The sequence below is a fragment of the Corythoichthys intestinalis genome, chromosome 11 (assembly GCF_030265065.1).
Source record: "Corythoichthys intestinalis isolate RoL2023-P3 chromosome 11, ASM3026506v1, whole genome shotgun sequence".
Classification (NCBI taxonomy): Eukaryota; Metazoa; Chordata; class Actinopteri; order Syngnathiformes; family Syngnathidae; genus Corythoichthys; species Corythoichthys intestinalis.
Genome location: NC_080405.1, coordinates 7656856 through 7677555, shown reverse-complemented (window position 1 = coordinate 7677555; position 20700 = coordinate 7656856). Strand labels below are relative to the sequence as shown.

At 39.3% G+C, this 20700-nt stretch overlaps 1 protein-coding gene across 3 annotated transcripts in view; it reads left to right on the top strand.

Moving 5' to 3' along the window:
• The window catches only part of slc7a11 (solute carrier family 7 member 11), a 79903-nt gene that overhangs the window by 33689 nt on the left and 25514 nt on the right, over positions 1–20700 (top strand). For 2 of the 3 annotated variants that reach the window (XR_009064867.1, XM_057850943.1), the window contains exons 8-9: positions 4620–4723; positions 14969–15065. Coding sequence is in view for 2 of the 3 variants with exons in the window: in XM_057850943.1 (XP_057706926.1) it covers positions 4620–4723; positions 14969–15065 (201 nt within the window). In the remaining variant the exon portion in view is untranslated. The remainder of the gene's footprint in view (positions 1–4619; positions 4724–14968; positions 15066–20700) is intronic. The other variant, XM_057850944.1, reaches the window with a different exon arrangement.

The following is a 20700-nucleotide window of genomic DNA, read 5'->3' as shown; positions in this document are numbered from 1 at the left end:
CAGGTGAGTTTTGAGTTTCAATTGAAAAAAGGGGAGTGAGTCTGTGGTTCTGAGGTCGGGTGATAGAGAATTCCAAAGCTGGAGAGCAGAGCGGCTGAATGCTCTGCTCCCCTTGGTGCTGAGGTGAGCAGGGGGGACAGACAAGTGTATGGAGGTGGAGGACCTAAGGGGACGGGAGGGCGTTGTAATATGGAGGAGGTCGGACCGATAGGGAGGGGCAAGGTTGTGGATAAAGATGCACCGATACCGATACTAGTATCGGCAGGGGGCGCCGATCCGGCCCGAAATGGTGGTATCGGTATCGGCGAGTACCAACAAAGACGGCGGCGATACATTTAATGGTCCATTATTATACATTTGACCACAGCCTTTTTCTCCTCCTGGCGCTCACTACACTCTGTCTCTGTGTTGTGGGATGACACGTGAACACCAAGCAGCTATTGCTATTGGCCTGCTCCAGACCAATGGGAGCGGGCCAATAGCCACTCCTGACCAATCAAAAGGGGGCTTTTTCATATGGACGAAAAACAAACCAGGAAATATGGCGGCGGTCGGGAAATATTTCCAAATAGAAATCCCGTCGATTAAAATCAATGGCTGCATGCAAGATTTGCAGCCTGAAAGTTTGGAGATGTGGAGTTAAATCGGCCAGTTTCAATACCTCGGACTTGATAAAACATTTGAAGACGAAACGTGAACGAATACAACGAGTTTGAGCCTGCAAGAGCAGGACTGCTATCCAGAGGAAGAAGGCCGCTGGACCGGAGCAACAATCTCTGGTCAGTTCACTTTGTCTACTTTACTTTTATTGTCTTTTACTGAAAGAAATGCCGCAGTAATTTGGGAAGTGTTTCCAAAGTATTGTTACCACCTTTCAGAAATAGAAATAAGGGAGTCCCACCTCCCGAAAAAAAGGAGAGACGGGATGCTGTGGTCAATTATTATTACTTATAATTGTTAGCGTCCGCAAATGCGGAAACAAGGTTGAACCTCGAAGCAGACAACAAGCGAGGGATACATAAAAGGGTTTAATGATTGCAAACAAAAAATAACACGCGATCGCGGGACAGTAGAAATAACAAAAGGAGTCCGTGACAGCAGGTCGACGGACAAACTAAGACGATAGGCAGCGGTTACAAACGAGAGCAGCACGCTAACAGAAAAACCCAATGCAGGGGCATAACAAGCAAATGTAGCGAGATTATTGTGCCAGATGTCAAATAGCGATCAGCAAGGCAAATATCTCGGCAGCCTTCTCTGAGATAACCCGTGCTTAAATGCTGCGTTGAGCCTGCATTGGATTCAAGTGCAACGCCCCCACGCCCAGCAACAAAACACAATCTAACCAACAGCAGAATGTGACAATAATTTCATGAAAGTTGCACTGTTTGGACTTTGAGAGGTTTAAAAAGGTTTATTCAGTTCATTCAGAGTTTATTATTATGAATTTATTTTTACTTTCTTACTGTTGGGCTAGTATTATACATGTTTTATTAATTTCGCAAATTTAGCACTATTTTGGCCTTTGAGAGCGGAAGGTTTATTCAACTATTGTCTACTAGGGTTTAGTGTACTTTTTCCTATTTTGCAAAGGTAAGCAACAGTCTGACAAAGCCTTGATAGCAATGATTTCACATCCAATTATGTAGCTCTTTGGGAAAAAAAAAAAAAATATATATATATATATATATATATATATATATAAAATCGGGGTGGTATCGGTATGGTATCGGCCGATACTGCACAGCCAGGTATCGGTATCGGTATCTGGGCCAAAAAATGGTATCGGTGCAACACTAGTTGTGGATGGCCTTGAATGTGAGGAGGAGAACTTTGAACTGGATGTGGAAGTGGACCGGGAGCCAATGGAGCTGGCGGAGAACTGGAGTGATGTGGCGGATGAATGGGGTACGGGTTATAATGCGAGCGGCTGAATTTTGGACCAGTTGCAGTTTGTGTAGGGTCTTTTGAGGGAGGCCAAAGAGGAGGGAGTTGCAGTAATCCAGGTGGGAAGTGACAAGACTATGAACCAGGATGGCAGCAGAATGGGGGTGAGGGAGGGGCGGAGGCAGTTGAGATATATATATATATGGTGGAAAACACAGACAACACTGAAAAAGCAGTTTCTGCTATTGCACTCCTCTTTAAAAGAAACTGCTGTATTTTAAGCCAAAAGAATTGTTGTGTTTGAAAGAACAATATGTCTACAGTATATGCTGCCATAGCAGATTCCTGGCACATTAAGCCCCCAAACTATTTTTAATTTGTCCGTTTTACCCTGGAAACCCCCGTTTACAGACTTCGCACAACCGCTTTTGTTTCAACCCATCCATAAAACGCAGGTATTATATTTATCATTCAAAATGTCTGTCATTTTTAGCTTAGAATCATTAATCGATGTCTAATTTTTCATTAAAAAAAAAAAAAAAAAAAAACGACTTAAAAAATTATTCACTCGCATATTTTAAACTTTTAAACAAATGACGTCACAATGAAAAAAATGGTGTCTGTAAAAAAGTCACGGATATCAACCTCTTAACTATCGCTTCATTGTATTTTTTTTTTTGTTACTATTGCATCTTCTCAGATATGTTAGATGATAAATAATCAAGCCAAACAAAGAAGAATTGAAAAAAAAAAGTTTAAAAGGGTAAATATATGAAAAAGAACATCTCAAACATGCATATCACACAATTTTGAAAGTTGGCCAAATTGGGGGTTTCAGAGCGGAACTTCAAGTCACCTGAGCGTTTTCCGCCATATACTATATTTTATATAAAAACTCTCCTTACTCTCCCCCCCATCTCCCCTGGTAGGGTGGCTGGCTGTTCATCTCCAGCTCGGGTCCTCTACCAGATGCCTGGGAGCTTGAGGGTCCTGTGCAGTATCTTTGCTGTTCCTAGGACTGCGCTCTTATGGACGGAGATGTCTGATGTTTTTCCAGGTATCTGCTGGAGCCACTTCTCTTGTGTGGGGACACCACCAGTCCTCCTATGACCATGGGCACCACTGTTGCTTTCACCTTTTAGGCTCTTTCCAGTTCTTCATTGAGCCCTTGGTATTTCTCTAGTTTCTCGTGTTCCTTTTTCCTGATATTGCCATCGTTGGGGATGGCTACATCAATCACCATGGCTGTCCTCTGCTGCTTATCCATGATCACGACTGTCTTATCAGTCTGTATATGGAAGTCCCACAGGATCTTAGCCCTCTCATTTTCCACCACCTGGGGAGGTGTTTCCCATTGCAATGTAGGGGTCTCCAGTCCATACTCTGCACAGATGTTTCTGTACACTATACCGCCTACTTGGTGATGGCATTTTAATGTATTCTTTTCTTTTCTGTTATTTGCTGGACTGTTTCAGGGGCCTCTTTGCACAGCCTGCACCTGGGATCCTGCCTGGTATGGTATATATGGGCCCTCTTTTGCTCTGGTGCTCAAGGCCTGCTCCTGTGCTGCCATGATAAGCACCTCTGTGCTTTCTTTCAGTCCAGCCCTCTCTAACCATTATTTATATATATATACTGTATATAATATGTACAGTACATGCAAAAGGTTTGGACACACATCATTCAATGCTCCACACAAATGATGGTCCCAACCCCACTGAAAACGCAATAAATTCCACTGATCAACTAATCAAAAGGCATACCTGTTAAGTCAAAAACCATTTTAGGGAACTCTGTGTAGAAGCTCATCAAGAGAATCACGAGTGTGCAAAAAAGTAATCAGAGCAAATGGTGGCTACTTTAAAGATACAAGAATATTATACATGTTTTGAGTTTTTTTCACCTTCATTCTTTTATTACCTTCAGTGAGAATTTACAATGTAAATAATCATGAAAATAAAGAAAACGTACAAACGAGAAGGTGTGTCCAAACTTTTGGCCCGCACTGTAAACATATATTTATATTCACATACATACAGAGATCTAAGTCAATATTCAAAGAAAGAACCAGAAAATTTGTTGACTGCTTGGTTTTAGCTCAAAACCCCCCAAATTTAACTTAATGGCTGTTCGGAAGCAACTATCAGGTGCATACTGCCACCTACTGTACAAGAATGTGTTGGGTTTTATTGGTCAGTATCTTGTTCACCTGCCTAATCTTGCTTTTACTTGTGTTGTTGCCTCTAGTGCTCAGTTAGGGTATAGTTGCACGGGGTTTACAGATTGCAGATTGAAAACAAAAACATCAATTTACAATGAAAAAAAAAAAGGAAAACAAAAGTAACACGTAATGTACGCGACCATTTGAAAAGTAGCGGAGTAAAAAGTACGTAAAAATAAAAATTACCACTTCATAGTTGTACTCAAGTACATTTTTGTGTATCTGCACTTTATTTGGGTACAGTAATTAAGTAATTTTACTTTGTTACATTCCACCACTGATGATAAACAACTTGCTCTCATAGTAAAACCAAACAAAGCTGCTCAATCCTCTGAGCCGTAAACTAAAATTTTAGCAGGATCTTTCCTGTTTTCTATGTAAAACCATGCATTTAAAGTTTCCGTCTATCAAACTGGTGCATTTTCAATAAGAAATGTTTGTATAAATCAACACACATCACATTACTACATTAAATTATTTCCTTGTTTAAGCATAGTTTCCTTATTTACAGACATTTGCAAAGAAGGTGATGGGGAATTTTTCATTTGCAGTGCCAGCATTTGTGGCTTTGTCGTGCTACGGCTCCATGAATGGTTCCCTCTTGGTCATTTCAAGGTACAGTTTCCTTTTTTTTTTTTTTTTTTTTTTTTTTTTTTAAATTAAGCATTGTTGATTTTTGTGTGGTACACACTTAGTTGATCTAAGAACTTTTTATGATGTTGAACTGCAAGGTTTCTGTGAACAATTAAACTAGCATAAATCAAAACGTTTTTCAATAATAATTTTGGGGTTTTGATGGAAGGACTCCAGCTTCCTGCTGGGTAGCGAAGAGTACTTGCTTTTACCGCACTATTGGCATTGCCGCACTATTGGCACTATCTGATTCTTCTTAGGTGGAAAGAGGCTGCCCCACCCATAATATCCCACTGGGTAACGGATGTGCTGACAAATCTTGGTTCGGTGTGGTCCATTGTAGTTATGTTGTTGAGACATACAGTGGTATGAAAAAGTATCTGAACCTTTTTCAATTTCTCAAATTTTCGTGTAAAATCCCCATCAAATGTGATCTGATATGTCAAAATCACACACATGTAAAAACAGTGTCTGCTTTCACTAAAACCTCCCAAACATTTATAGGTTTTTATATTTTATTGAGAATAGCATGCAAACAATGACAGAAGGGGGAAAAATAGCTTAGTGAACCCTTAGCCTACGGAGACTTAAAGAGCATTTGAAACCAATTTTAACCAATTCATTTAAGTCAGGTGTGTGCCCAATCACTAATAAGTGGTTCAAAGCTGCCCTGCCCATGATGAAACACACACCTGGTAAGAATTGTCTTGATGAGAAGCATTGTCTAATGTGCATCATGGCTCAGTCAGAAGAGCTGTCTAAAAACCTGCAATCAAGGATTGTTGATTTGTATAAAACTGGGAAAGGATACAAAACCATCTCTAAAAGTCTGGATGTTCATCAATCGCCAGTAAGAGATGTCTACAAATAGAGTTTGGCACTTTTGCTTCTCTCCCAAGGAGTAGCTCCAGCACAGAATACTCAGAAAGGTTAAAAAAAAAAAAAAAAAAAAAAGAACTCGAGTGTCTGCTAAAGACTTAGAGAAATCACTGTCACATTCCATTATCTCTGTGTACATATCTGCGACATGTAAAACTATGGCCAAGAATGTTGATCATGGGAGGACACCACAGAGGAAGCCACTGTTGTCTAAAAAATACATAGGCAAGGTTCATACCGCAGGTCTTAATGCACAAATCCGATTTGTTGTCATGTTCTTTTGGCGTGTCTGTTCAGACTACCTTTCTCCATTGAGACCGTTCAAGTATTACGCATGCGCACTAATTCCGGCAGTCCGACACATGCTGAGCAAGAAGACACGCGTGCGCAGAAGAATCAAAACAAATGACTACACATGCTGGCTGTCATCCGTCATTCCAGGGAGATCGTATTTTGATTTCCAAGAAGAGGACACAAATGGCAGACATAAATAATCCCCGTTTAGGCTTATATTCAAAGTTTAAATGGATCGATAGCATGGATGCACTGTCCGTGCATGTCACACCCACATACGGACAGTTTGCCCGACTCTCGGCCGTGTAAGCAATCTTGAAATATTGCTTATACAGAGCAGAGAGAAAACAGACCATTCTCAGGCTTATCATCAACCCATTTTTATTTTTTTATGACTTGTCAAGCCCGACCCTTCCCCAAAAGTCGTGTTCAAGGCAAACTAGGCGTTAACGCACAGCTGCACCCCCACTGTAGGGCGCTGTCTCTCTCGCTCCTTGATGACGTAATTGCTGCATGAATTCCAATTTGGGAGACTTGACAGTTCAGACAAAGGTATTCTCGAAAAATGTGGCTCAGATCGGATTTAGACCACATATGAAAGTGACCCAGATCAGATTTGAAATGGACCACTTCTATGCAACTTGTCCCGTTCAGACTGTCAAGTTAATGCCTCACTCGAGTCGGAAAAACACGAAAAAATTGGATTCGTGCATTAAGACCTGCAGTATGAACCTAGCCATAGTTGGTCGTTTAATTTTTCCAAAAAGGCATTTGGACACTTCACAGAAGTTTTGGCAAAATATTTTGTGAACTGACAAAATCAAAGTTGAATTGTTTGGGAGTAACACAGAATGTCATGTGCGGAGGAAAAATGGAATAGTTCACCAACATCAACACCTCATTCCCACCATGAAGCATGGTGGAGTGAGCATCATGAGTGGGGGCTGTTTTGCTACCTCAGGGCCTGGACAACTTGGAATCATAAATGGAAGAATGAATTCAAAAGTTTATCAGGATGTTTTCCAGGAAAACTTGAGGCTGTCTGTCAGATGGTTGAAGCTAAAAAGAGGATGGATGCTGCAACAAGACAATGATCCAAAACACAGAAGTAAATCGGTAGTGTTGTTTTGTGGAAGACACAATTGACATTTTGGAGCGAGACAGGGACAGTGTATTAAGGGAAGGGGTTTGCGTTTGTGTGTTGATTGTATGAAGTTAATATAATTTCATTAAAAATAACTTTTAAACTGACACAACAGGCTACAAACTGTGACGAAGCACACGCATACCCTTTACTGACTAGCTTTTAACCTACAGCAAGAATAGGTCCGCAATTAATTTATCAGCCCTGATATAAAAATACAAACTCATACATACTACATAGCTACCAAGTTTCAAGACGATCGGTTCACAAATAACGGCTTAAGACTCCAAAGTTAGTGTCCACAAGAAGAGCAACAACCTCTAATACTCGAGTAGCCCCTTGACAGACTGTAACCCCAAAAAGTTCACGAATAGACAGCAGGACTTAAACCAGTGATGCAAAATGTCAGGTTTTGTGGCAAAGGGCCCAAGGAGAGAAGACCAAAGGCAGGATTGCAATGTTACATAAACATGTTTATGGGGGGGTGGTACAGTGATACTTCTACATACGAAGTTAATTCGTTCCAGGACCTTAAGTCGAGTTAGGAGTAAGTCGAAATAGTCGTATGTCGAGCAGGATTTTCCCATAAGAAAACATTATAATTCCATTAATTAGTTCCACAGCTCGAAAACCTGCACTAAATGCTGGTATTACACAGAGCAAAACAAATACATAATGAATAAAAACTGGAATAATAATAACACCTGTAATAACGTAACGAATCGGGTTCTAATGTGGCGGATGTGTTTTGCGTGGTGTACCTGAACGCACCGCATGGCTGACATGAAAGAGAGGACTTTTTACTTTCACTTTTCATATTAAGTTGCAGCAGTTGGCATGTTGTGTTGCACAAGTTCTGAAATAAAACATTAAAGGGATCCACGGATAGCAGGACATGTAGTTCTTAAAAGATCTTAGTACGAGTTATAATAATTTGATATTAAAACCCCTCTTAATGTTTTCATTTCAATAAAATTTGTAAAAAAAAATTTAACTAGTAGGTTGCCATTGTTGTTGACGTCGCTGGGCGGTGACGTCACATGGCCACGCTGCCTGAATTTCACGTGTCACTCTTTAAAATTAAAAAAAAAAAAAAGTGTCACTCTTTAATTATGTAAGGTAGTGATTTAAATACGCCACAAGGTGTCAATGGCGAGTTTTAAATTAATTAGAGATCAAGCCAATGAGTGCGTTTTGTGCCTTGACTGACACTGTAGTTTTCCTTTAAGCCACAGTGGGAAGTGTTAACACACTACACATACATATACATACATATATATATATATATATATACATACATATACTACACATGGCCACAGTAGCCATGTGTAGTCACCGCCCTGCGACGTCAACAACGGCGAGCTAATAGTTTCTTTTTTGATTGAAAACTTTACGAGTTTTATTAAAACCAAAACATTAAGAGGGGTTTTAATATGAAATTATTATAACTCGTACTCATATTTTATCATCTTTTAAGTACTACATATCTTTCTATCCGTGGTACTCTTTTTAAACCTGGGGATTTTTTGGGGCGATGTTACAATAATGATAATAATTGTGACGTTAACTTATAAAGAGTGGCGAACGGTGGTCGGAGGAGGACCGTCAAGATCGTAGAAATTCTACTGTTGTCACGGACGCCCACACCGCACTCCTATTTTTCTATCATTTCCATCTTCATTTCAAAGGTACGCCTCACCTTTTTCCTTTTTTTCACCATCTGCACTAACATTCCTTGAACCCATATTGATTTCTCTCACAAGAAAATCCGCCGTCCGTCAGTCTTGGGGGAAAACCAAGAAACTGCGGCGTTGTCATAAATCTTTGTATTTCCAGCATGTCGCCGGCTGTAGAAACAAATTATTTCTTTAATGTTGCAATTGTTACTTTTTGTTACTGGTGTTTGTCTGTGAAATCTTTTAGAATATTGCTTTCCATGATTATTTATCTATCCCTAAAACTTGATTTAGCACAGACGAAGCAAGACTTGACTTAGCATGGAGCAGGAACCAGAAAACAACATTGAACCAACAAGGACAGAAAGGAAACCTGGAATTAATAATCACAAGCAAATATGACAATGAGAAACACCTGGACATGACACAAACGGAAGAGTGAAACTAAACTGCTGACTCAAGGGAAGCGTTGCCAGGGCCAGCGGGAAATAAAAACCCAACTATACAAACAGGAACGTAAACATAGGGAAACAATGAACATCAAGAAACACACCAGAAAATAATTCAAATAAAACAGTTCGTGACAGCAGTTGCTGTTACCAACTCGGACACAAATGACCAAACTCTTGCTATTGCACAATACGTACTTACTTAGACAATCCAAAGTGGTGGCGTGGCAGTGTACAAATTAATCTGGTGCGGAATGTCAACAAAGATGTGCGTGATGGCTGTTGTCTACTGTCTGTCCGAACACTTTGTTTTAAGATCATTCATATCGGAAAGGTACTCACTGACTAGTTTTCGTGAGATGTTTATTCGTCCGTTTCACAAGCAGGTGTTGGAACTCTTGACCAGTTTGTATGAAAGCTTTTCTGTATAATGTGCAGGCCCGTCACCAGGCTTAGGCGAGATAGGCGGTCGCCTAGAGCGCTATCTATGTACCGTATTGGCCCGAATATAAGACGGCCCTTAAGAGAACGCCTTCTTTTTCAAGACTCAAGTTTGAAGACTTTTTGAACACTAAATTAATTTTTATACAGAAAATTACAGTACATCCGAAACAAATGATTATAACAATATATTTGAGAGAAAAAGCATGTTATTTTGCCTCATTCAAATCTTAATATCTGGATATTTATATATGTAAACTAAAGTGCAATCACATTCGTAAATGAATGGCTTCTGTTTTTTTGAAATGTAAATAAACCAATCTATTGTGATAAAACAACAAAATGGCAATAACTGCATTTACCATCAAAATGAAGTTGAACTGTAACTGTAGTCTTGAAACAAATCCGAATTAGGAAAAACATTGCAATAAAATAATGCAAACTGGTTAAATTTGAGAGTAGCTGAGATCTATCATGACAGAACATCGCTTTAATGACATCTGGCGCCATCTAGTGTCGTGAATGGGGAGAGTAGCTGAGATCTGTCATGACAGAACATTGCTTTAATGACATCTGGCGCCATCTAGTGTCGTGGATGGGTATAATGTCTAGACTGCAAATATGAGACGACCCCCTCTTTTTTTCAGTCTTATTTCAATGCAAAAAACACAGTCTTATATTCGGGCCAATATGGTAATACTCCAGCTTAGCTAACACTTACCACTTGGGCAGACTACAAGTGCGAGGAAAAATCGTGGACTTTATATTTACAGTGTTGCTTGAGTGGACAGCCGGATTGAGTGCGCCGCAGCTATGAGAGGGGCGAACATTTTGCGTGCGGCAAAGTTTTTGAGTGCAGTGAATCCTTTTGAGTTTGAGGCTTCAAACGTAAAGGTTTCCGAGCGGGCCTGTCGCAGTACAAGCACAGGTGTCGTCGTCATCTTTGTAAGCCTCGCATTAGCTACGAGTCACGCTAACATCTGTACGTCGACTCTTCATGGCATCCAACTCTCCAAACGTTGCACGTCCAGTTGACAGCACTTTCCAAGCTTTGTCGATGGGCAATCTATGATTATTGAGGAAGATCAGTGTTGTCACAGATTACTTGAAAAAGTATTTTAATTACTGATTATGCCTCAGAAAAGTAATCTAGTTACTTAAAAAGTAATTTATCAGTTACTTTTTACAATTTTTTTTCTCCCTTTGCTACCTCAATATAAGAATGACGAAAAAAAAAATGTCATCGCATGTAAATGAATTTTTCACATAAGGCTTAGTCTTCAAGTTAGCGGGGGCTTAATTATTAGTCGATGGAGTTGATTTCAACCACCACTAGCTTGGCCACTCCAGAGCCCCGAAACTAACAAATAACTGACAAACTGCACGGAATTTGTTCAAATCAACTCCAACAACTAATTCAACCCCCGTTAACTCGAAGATTAAGCGTAATGTCAAAAATTCTGAACTTCCCCTTTAAAATAAATCCCTAGCCGTTAAAATGTTGTCTATAAAGGTTGTAAAGCAATAAAACAAACAGCTAAAATGAACGAAATGAACAAGAAATCCTTCAAAGTATTTCATAATGGGTCCGAATTTTTTTCCCCGAAACAGATCATGTGACTAGCACCTGAGAGACGGTCCTTTGCTTTGCTTTGCCAAAACTACAGCTGAGGAGCAAGATGGATGATACGAATTTCTTTAAACCTAAGCAATCAAAAGCTTCAACAACTGAGCTAGAAATGATTGAACAAGAACAGTGTCAAGATGTATATACTCTATAGGCTATACAGTACGGGCCCAAAGTTTGGACACACCTAAATCAATGCAATACAAATGATGGTCCCAACCCCATTGAAATGGTAAATGGTAAAAGGCAACAAATTCCACTTATTAACCCTGATAAAGCATACCTGTGAAGACAAAACCTTTTCAGGTGTCTGTATTTTGAAGCTCATCTCCATGAGCTTCACTGACCAAAGTGTGCAAAAAAGTAATACAAGCTAAGGGTGGATACTTTGAAAGTAGAATATAAAACTAGGGCTGTCAAAATTATCGCGTAACGGGCGGTAATTAATTTTTGAAATTAATCACGTTTAAATATTTGACGTAATTAACGCACATGCCCCGCTCAGACTAAAATGACAGTACAGTGTAATGTCCGCTTGTTACTTGTTTTTTGGTGTTTGGCGCCCTCTGCTGGCTTTTGGGTCCAACTGATTTTATGGGTTAGTACCATGACTGAGCATCGTGTAATTATTGACATCAACAATGGCTAGTTACTAGTTTATTTTTTGATTGAATATTTTACAAATTTTAATGAAACGAAAACATTAAGAGGGGTTTTAATATAAAATTTCTATAACTTGTACTTTTATCTTTTAAGGACTACAAGTCTTTCCTTCTATGGATCGCTTTAAGAGAATGTTAATAATGTTAATGCCATCTTGTTGATTTATTGTTATAATAAACAAATACAGTACTTATGTACCGTATGATGAATGTATATATGCGTCTTGTGTCTTATCTTTCCATTCCAACAATAATTTACAGAAAAATATGGCATTTTATAGATGGTTTGAATTGCGATTAATTATGATTAATTAATTTTAAGCTGTAATTAACTCGATTAAAAATTTTAAACGTTTGACAGCCCTATATAAAACCTGTTTTCAGTTATTTCACTTTTTTGCCAAGTACATTATTCCACATATTTATTCATAGTTTTGATATCTTCAGTGAGAATTTACAATGTAGGCTACTATAATATTAGAGAAAACGCACAAAATATGAGGTGTGTCCATCAACATGTTTTGCCCCCGCCAACCAAAGTCAAAGTCCGCCTATGGTTACATCCTGTAACTATAAAATGTCCGTAAAGGCTGGTTACAAACTGTAGAAGTGCTCTCTTTACCTGTAGGGTGTGCTTCGAGTTGTATAGCGCTGTGCTGTAATTCCAAGTGGTTCCTTGAATTGGATGTGGAAGTTTTGAGCCAGCGCAAAGTACAGAGATATGGTTTGTCATCTTTACTGGACAAAAATGTGCAGTAATTGCGTTATTTAGTGAGCAAATGCAGCCGTTTGTAGTATCTCTCCTGCCTCTTTCATTGCGTCCCGACGAGGTAGCTAGACTATGTTGTTTTAGCCATCGCAGACAGCGCTCACACAGCATGGTAATACACGTGACCCATTTTTTTGTCCTCCTATTAGAAAACGTGACATGTGATGTCGCTCCCAAACTCAAGAGCAACATTTCTTTTTGAAATGCTCTTCGTATAAGACTACAGGATTCTTCATTCTACATACATTATGAGGCAATCACAAAATAGTAACGCACAGGCACTAAAGAAACTAATTTTAATCAGATTACTGGTTTGGAAAAATGAACGTGTTAGATTTCTTTCTTTCAGTAATGAGCAATCAGATTACTGACAACACTGGTAGTGACGCATTACATTTACTTGAGTAACTTTTTGAGGAAAATGTACTTCTTAATTTTACAATGCAATACTTTTACTTGAGTAGATTTGTGAAGAATAAACACTACTCTTACTACGCTACTTTGGGCTACACTACAGTTGTTACATTTTTCCTCTTTCTTCTACAAATTGACTTTATTTTCGCCAACATTGCCGACAGAAGCGGTCTCATTTTCACCAATGAGAGGTTGCAACAATAACCACGTGCTCTGTTATACAAATCAAAGGTAACAATGATTTTCATCATTAGAGGGTGCTCATGCTCTTTGGACAGGTGATTTTTTAATTTTTTTCCCCACAAGAAAATTATATTTAATTTCAGTCAACATTTGCTCACTTGGTAGTGCATAAAGGGGGGAAAAAGAATCAAAACAATTTCAAAAGTGGTACAAAATACTGTATCAGCATGGTAATGTGCGGTTCCGGCTCTACACAGGGGCAAGAGGAGGCAGTACTCCCTCAAATTAATGTCTTGTCCCCTCAAATCAAAATTTTATAAGTTTAAAAAGCACATTTTTAATACAGTCAGAAAATTAATATATTACAAATTGACAGATTAATATGCACTCAATTTACAATCACTCCGTATACAAAATCGACACATTGCTCCTTAATATGGTAATTTATGCACGTAACTTTGACTGTGATAGGTATGAGTTAACACTTCCACGAAGCACGTTCATATGCTGTGTGCAAGTGTTTTGGAAGATCTGAGTTCCCAAGTTGGAAAATCTTTCTGCTTTACTATTTACGTATCAGGCAGTTAACTTAGGGAAAACTACTCTGGTCTTGAATTAAAATAGCAGATTAGGTATGTGGTATTTGAGTTGTATCAATACTGATGCTATTTATTGCTATCTGTTTATATGACAAAAATGAATCAATCTGTATGAATTAATTCCCTCAATTGCCTTAATTCTCTTTGGGATATACTGTGATCCCTAACAATTTTGTCTGTGTGCTCATCATAATTTCCAGCTGTTTTACAAGCATTTTATTTGTTACTGCAGTCCCTGTAATCTGTAACAAGATGTATTATTTTTATTTGTATTTGAATCAAACAGCATTACGCTTGCAAATGAATATTAGAAAGTTATTTGCTCGCAGCAAGGAGGAATGAGAGGGAAACTAGGTACCCCAGGTTGGCAACATAAACCACTTTTAGGTCCCAAATTACCAGCTGAGAAACACTGATTAATTGCGTAACACTTTTGATATAGCGATCGACTGAGGTGGCAGTTAAAGTCAGGTAGTACTCGCCAGGATTACACACAGTTAACTGTAAACCAATAATCATACACTCCAACATAAGTAAAATTTTATTATTGGCTAAAATAAAATAAAAGTAAAAATAGTTCCAAAATTGAAAAAGCATATTTCGAAAATGTGCAACAATATATACTTATCAGTGTTTCAATTACTTTATCCACGGGCTACAGCAAAATAAACATTTCCTGATTTTAAATTATATAAAATATACTTCAAAAACTGTTAGTAATACTGCATTTGATAATTCCCACTCTGTACATTCGCTATAACTTTCCTCCCAATAATTATCAATGATAGCGTTTTCTCCGTCTGCATTGGTTTGTGTTCTTTTTTTCGTAATGTCAATTGTTGGCTTACCCTAACAGCCCCCTGGACTCTCAACTAACCTCTAACTCCGACTAACTCCAACATGGATTGTCTTTTTCTTTACTCAAATGTATTTGCTGTCTTTCTGCGTGCGCTGAACTGTGATGCCCTACTGTTACGGTACAGAGCAACTACAAATACCGTTACCCTCTTAGTATTATGTAATTACCAAACTGGTAAGGGAAAGTAAAGAAGTTGAGTGACAGGCGCATGTATGCATTTGTGTTTTGCAGAATGTTCTTGGTGGCATCACGTGAAGGACAACTACCCGACGTTTACTCCATGATTCATGTTCGCAGAAACACTCCAATACCTGCCGTCCTCATACTGGTCAGTTTACTGCTATAAAGGAAATATCAAGTTCAATAAAGTGTGAATACAGTACTGTATAGTGATAACAACCTACCACTTTCCTTAATCATAAATTACGGTGTTTGAGATGACTTTCTGTATTCATACAGTGGTTCACTGAGACACAGTGTGAGTGACCTGACCTAAACATTTTTTTATTGTCATGAGAAATTTTTCTATATGCTCAGAATGTCCTTTTTCGGGCTACTTTTATTGGTCCTTTTTTCTCTTCTCTGTCGACAGCTGGGATTGTAATTATTATGCGGCAGACTAGATTAATCTTAAATATGGGTAGGGTTGCCACCTTTTAGAAATAGAAATAAGGGACGCCCCCCTCACGCCCAAAGCCGTACAGGCGGGGAAAAAAATTAGACATCCTCAAAACTCCTGAGAAACATAGAAATGTATCTATTTTTATATGAGAAAAAAAAACCAAAATGCTTTGATTTAAACTTTAAAGTGTTTTACTCACATTTGAACATGCAAACAAATAAACATGACTGTACAGACAGCCTGAACCTAAACATTGTCATCGTAAACAAGTAACATATGAACGTGCATAACATAGAACTAATAAACAGATTTGAAAAAAGAGAGTGCATACCTTCCCTCGACTCCTTTTACGTCCTTAAAGTGTTTTACTCGCATTTGAACATGTAAACAACTAAACATGACTGTACAGACAGCCTGAACCTGAGCATTGTCATAGTAAACAAGTAACATATGAATGTGCATAACATAGAACTAATAAACAGATTTGAAAAAAGAGAGTGCATACCTTCCCTCGACTCCTTTTACGTCCTTAAAGTGTTTTACTCGCATTTGAACATGTAAACAACTAAACATGACTGTACAGACAGCCTGAACCTGAGCATTGTCATCGTTAACAAGTAACATATGAATGTGCATAACATAGAACTAATAAACAGATTTGAAAAAAAGAGAGTGCATAGCGTCTCTCGACTCCTTTTACGTTCAAGGGTTTTACTTGCATTTGAACATGTAAGCAATTAAACATGACTGTACAGACAGCCTGAACCTGAGCATTGTCATGGTAAACATATGAATGTGCATAACATAGAACTAATAAACAGATTTGAAAAAAGAGAGTGCATAACTTCCCTCGACTCCTTTTACATCCTGTTTTAAATAGCAAAACTAATAAACACATAAAAAATGTGTATAACATAAAACTAATAAACAGTTAACAAAGGAAGTGCATAGCTTCACTCAACTTCTGTTATGACCTGTTTGTGTTTGTGTGTGTGTAGGTGGGTGTGGGGTGTGCTAGACCAGGTTTAAACCGCTCACTATCTCACCCTCTCTTCCAGGAGTACTTCTTGTTACGTCTTGCAGCATAGAGCAGCTCCTTATCTTTCAGAACTGTGGTGTGGAACTCCGTACAGGTCTGCTTTAAGTTCAAAGTGATGAGGAGCTCACTATTCAGGAGTTCCACTGAGCACCTGCCCCTTGTATTACACCACTTGTTGGTCATTCTGGGGAAGATCCTTTCCACGTATCCAGTGGATGCTGGGATGCTCAGGATGTGTCTCGTGATAGAGAGGATGTTGGGCACATCAGTTTCTTCAAACACAGCCATCCACCTTGCAGCAACACCCTTGGACTTCCATTCATCAGCACTTTCTTCCCTGAGCCTCTTCAGGACGGTAATGGCTGTGGTGGATTCATCATAAAGCTCATCCATCGTCAATTTATTGATGAGGTTGAGTTTTTTAGCCACCTTCTCCATTTGATCAAAGGTCAGAGTGCCTTGGTGGAGAGAGAGAGACTGCAGTGCGAATAGCCAGTTGTCTTCTGAGAAATCAAACCATTTCTCAAGATATGAAATGGCTTTATTGAGAAATGCAGTGAATTCGGCCCTTGCCATGTTTGCTTCATGGGGTAGGAGCCCCTGCAGCTTTTGCCTTGTTAGGTACCCATAGAACTGGTCATCTCGTCTCTGTGTGAGCTTTTGCATGAATTTTGCCATTATGGAATATAGCTCAACACAGGTGGTTGCATTGCCCTCCAGGCTCTTCACTACATCCTCAAAGAGGGAGTATATTGTTTCAGAATAGAAGGTAAACCTCCACAATGTCTCCATCTTCCACAGCAGAGTCTTTGTTGAGCTTTAACAAAGCTCGCACTTGCTTGGGAGACTCCTCTCCTAGGCTGATGAAATATGACTTCAGTGCAGTCCAGCTCAGCATCAGCCGATGGATTGAAGGATGAAGGGAAAGCCACCTGGTTGTCACATGTCTTAAGATCTCCTTGAATTCAATATCACAAAACTCACAAAAGTCTTTGAGTGACTCTCTTCTTTTAGATGATGTAGAGAAGTGGCCATAGACCTTCAACACAACATTCTCATCATCTACAGTGAGCTCATCAAGGGCGTGCTTCACTGTATTGTGCACTATGTCGGCATGGTAGTTTCCTTGCAGCAGATTATTGCTTTTTCTGTAGAATAGTGAAGACAGAGTTGTGAATAGCATAATTAACATTGGTGTTGTCAGCACTGAATGCGGTCACATGATCCATTGACAGGCCAAATTTCTTAAGGGAATGTTCCAGGAGGGCTACACTTTCAGCAGCTGACTTATCTGCATTCTCTATAAAGTCCAGCATTTTGTTGGTGACCCCAGACTTTGGACAGAAGTACTGGGCAGCAAGGGGAAACATCTTCCTGTTCCCTTTATTCGAAGCATCAGTCTGTATGGAGAAGGGAATGGGTGATGTTAAGACCTACAGTACATCACCCACTGCCTTTGGACCCAGGATTTCTTTCACCAATGCCTCTTGCTTTGTTCTCCCCAAAGTCATTTTCTTCACTATTTCGGAATCACCTATAATCTTTTGATTGAGCTTGTGTCCACAGTCAGCACTGTTGTAGCTCTGGCCATGTTTTACAGTGTGGTAGACCTGTGTCACCTCAGCTGCAGTAATCTAGAGGGTAGGAGTGGGATTATGTCAAATTATTACTTTAATTTTGGTGTCACTATTAATCAATCAATAGATAGTATATATTCGCAGTAGGACTATTTATTCACAATCACAGTGTTCATTTGCTGTTAATCTATTAGGAAAAATTCCAAATGAGCAGCAGTAGTTAGCACAACAAAATAAGATGTTCTTTATGGGTGCATAAATTCATTCCATATTGAATAATAATAAATACATGTTAAAAAAAAAAAAATCAACATTCCTGAAAATAATAAACCATACTAGCAACTGAAATAGCCTAGCTATGCTCCTAATTAAGATGTATGAGGGTAAATACAATATAAAGCCTAGATGTCCTCAATATATAATAGCATACCAAATCAAGCTCAGGGGATGTTTCAGGTACAAAAAATGTCACAAAGGTGCCTGGCTCTTCTGGGACCTTATATTCCTTTTGTGAAGGTCCCCTGCTGCAAGCTGTTTCACATCTGCCACACCTCCGTGAGACACAGCAAAAATTTTCCTGCATGCCTTGCAGTTCGCTTTATAATCATCATTAATTACCCTATCGAGCCACGGGCTGCCCGCTTCCCACTCCAGTCTATATTTTTGGAGACGTTTCCTCTTTTGAGGACGAGGTGGCGTGTCCGGAGCGTCTGCTGTTGAACTTGTTGAAGACATCTTTGTTTTGAAAACGCGCGGGGCGGTGCACTAAGCAGAGCGAGTGAGGTAACTAGGCAACGAACCCGGAAGTGGAGCGCAATGCAGTGCAGGGCAGACAGCAAGCAGGCAGATAACATTTTGCTGTCTTCAGTATTTCCTGTCCTTTATTTTTGGTCATTATTGTTAGTTCAGTGTTCACTTATGAGCACGCGAATGTGTGTGTGACATACGTGCCTGGTCTGGGCACGCACCACAGTTAGGGGAGGAGCCGCCCCGCCGCTGGAGCGGCGGATCATCGCCGGTCCAGGGGCATGGCGGGCGGGTCGCGGGTGTGCGCTCCATGGGACAATGGTGAAATACGGAATAAACTGCGTTTCGTTTTGGTTCAATACGGAACACAACTTTTAATTCCCAATTACGGAATGATTCCGTATTTCAAGGGACGGGTGGCAAGCCTAAATATGGGACAAATTGTCACTCTGGTTGGCCATTAGCGAGCTAGCAAGTTAGTGGCTAAGCGTTTAGAACAGTGGTTCTTAACGTTGCTGAAGGTACCAAACCCCACGAGTAGGGATGGGAATTGAAAACCGGTTCTTGTTGAGAATCAAGAGAGAACCATTGTTTTAGTTCCTTGGACTCATTTGCAAAGGATGCCCTTATCGATTCCTGTCGGCCCGGATGACATCACCACGCTCGATGCACAAGTAATGAAAACTACGCAAGCTACGCAAGATGCGTAGCAAGGGCGCAGGTTTGCAAAGGGACGGTAGGGACATAACACTACCAACTTTTCAGGATGATGAAATCATCCCCAGGACCTTTTAAGCAACCTTATTTGCATATAATAATGAGTCCAATTATATAGGTAATTTTGTCTTCCCAAATGCTATAAGGATAAAATTGACCCTACCATTATTAAGTGAATTATTTTCATTATGTTAAGACTTACATTTACTGCTTTTCACTTGCTGAATTTGCCGGTCCATTTTTTCCCCTCAAATGCACGTTTGATTGGCTGATGACTTGCATATATTTAAAATGTTTTCTACATTATTTACGATATTTTTATTTGCAGCCTATGCAGACATTTTTTCAGATAATCATAGTCGAGGTAAAAAGTATGCATGTAAGTATGTTAATATAGTATGTGTTCAAATATTGCAATTTAAATTTGCTAATAAAAGTTATTGAAAACAAAGGTTTGAATCAAACGGTGTATCACCTGACCAATTCACATGAAAGTTAGTATAAGTCAATACATTTTTATTAGCATTGATCATTTAGCCTATCAATTAATTAGGTTTATGTTCGTGAGAAATGTAGCCATGACCCCCGTTCACCTAATCTGTTTGGTTTTATTAATGTCCCAACCCCAGCAAAAAGCGTACATACAGGTTATGCTGTTATACGTTCCTACCAATGTTGAGACCAAACCTAGGCCCTTAATGCATAGTGACGTCAATTACCAGTGCAAACAGCAGGATACATGGCGCCTAAGCGGCACAAACGCGCCAAAGTTTAGCTACACTTAAGGATGACAACAGAGCAACTTACAATACTTACAGAGTCAAGATGTCTACACTACTAAAATGCAAAAGCGTTTGCACACACAGCTACCAATAACAGATAAGACTTTAAGATAGGACTTTATTAATCCCTCATAGGGGAGGTTCGGGCATTGCAGCAGCTCAGACAGTGTACACTCAAACGAATAACATATAGACAAACTATAAGAACTACAAAAAAAGTATATACAAGTTACCTACGACTAAAATACAAATGGAATCTAACATAACTGTAGATTGTCTCTTTGTCAGAAACATGTTCTTATAATTCATGTACATCTAATCGAGAGTACAGACCTCTACTGTTTATATAGTTTAATGGCGGTGGGCACAAAGGAACACCTATACCGCTCCGTTCTGCACCTAGGAGGTATAAAACGCTGACTGAAAGAGCTGTCCATCTGCCACGTCTCGTCATGGAGAGGGTGGTAGGGGTTATCTAA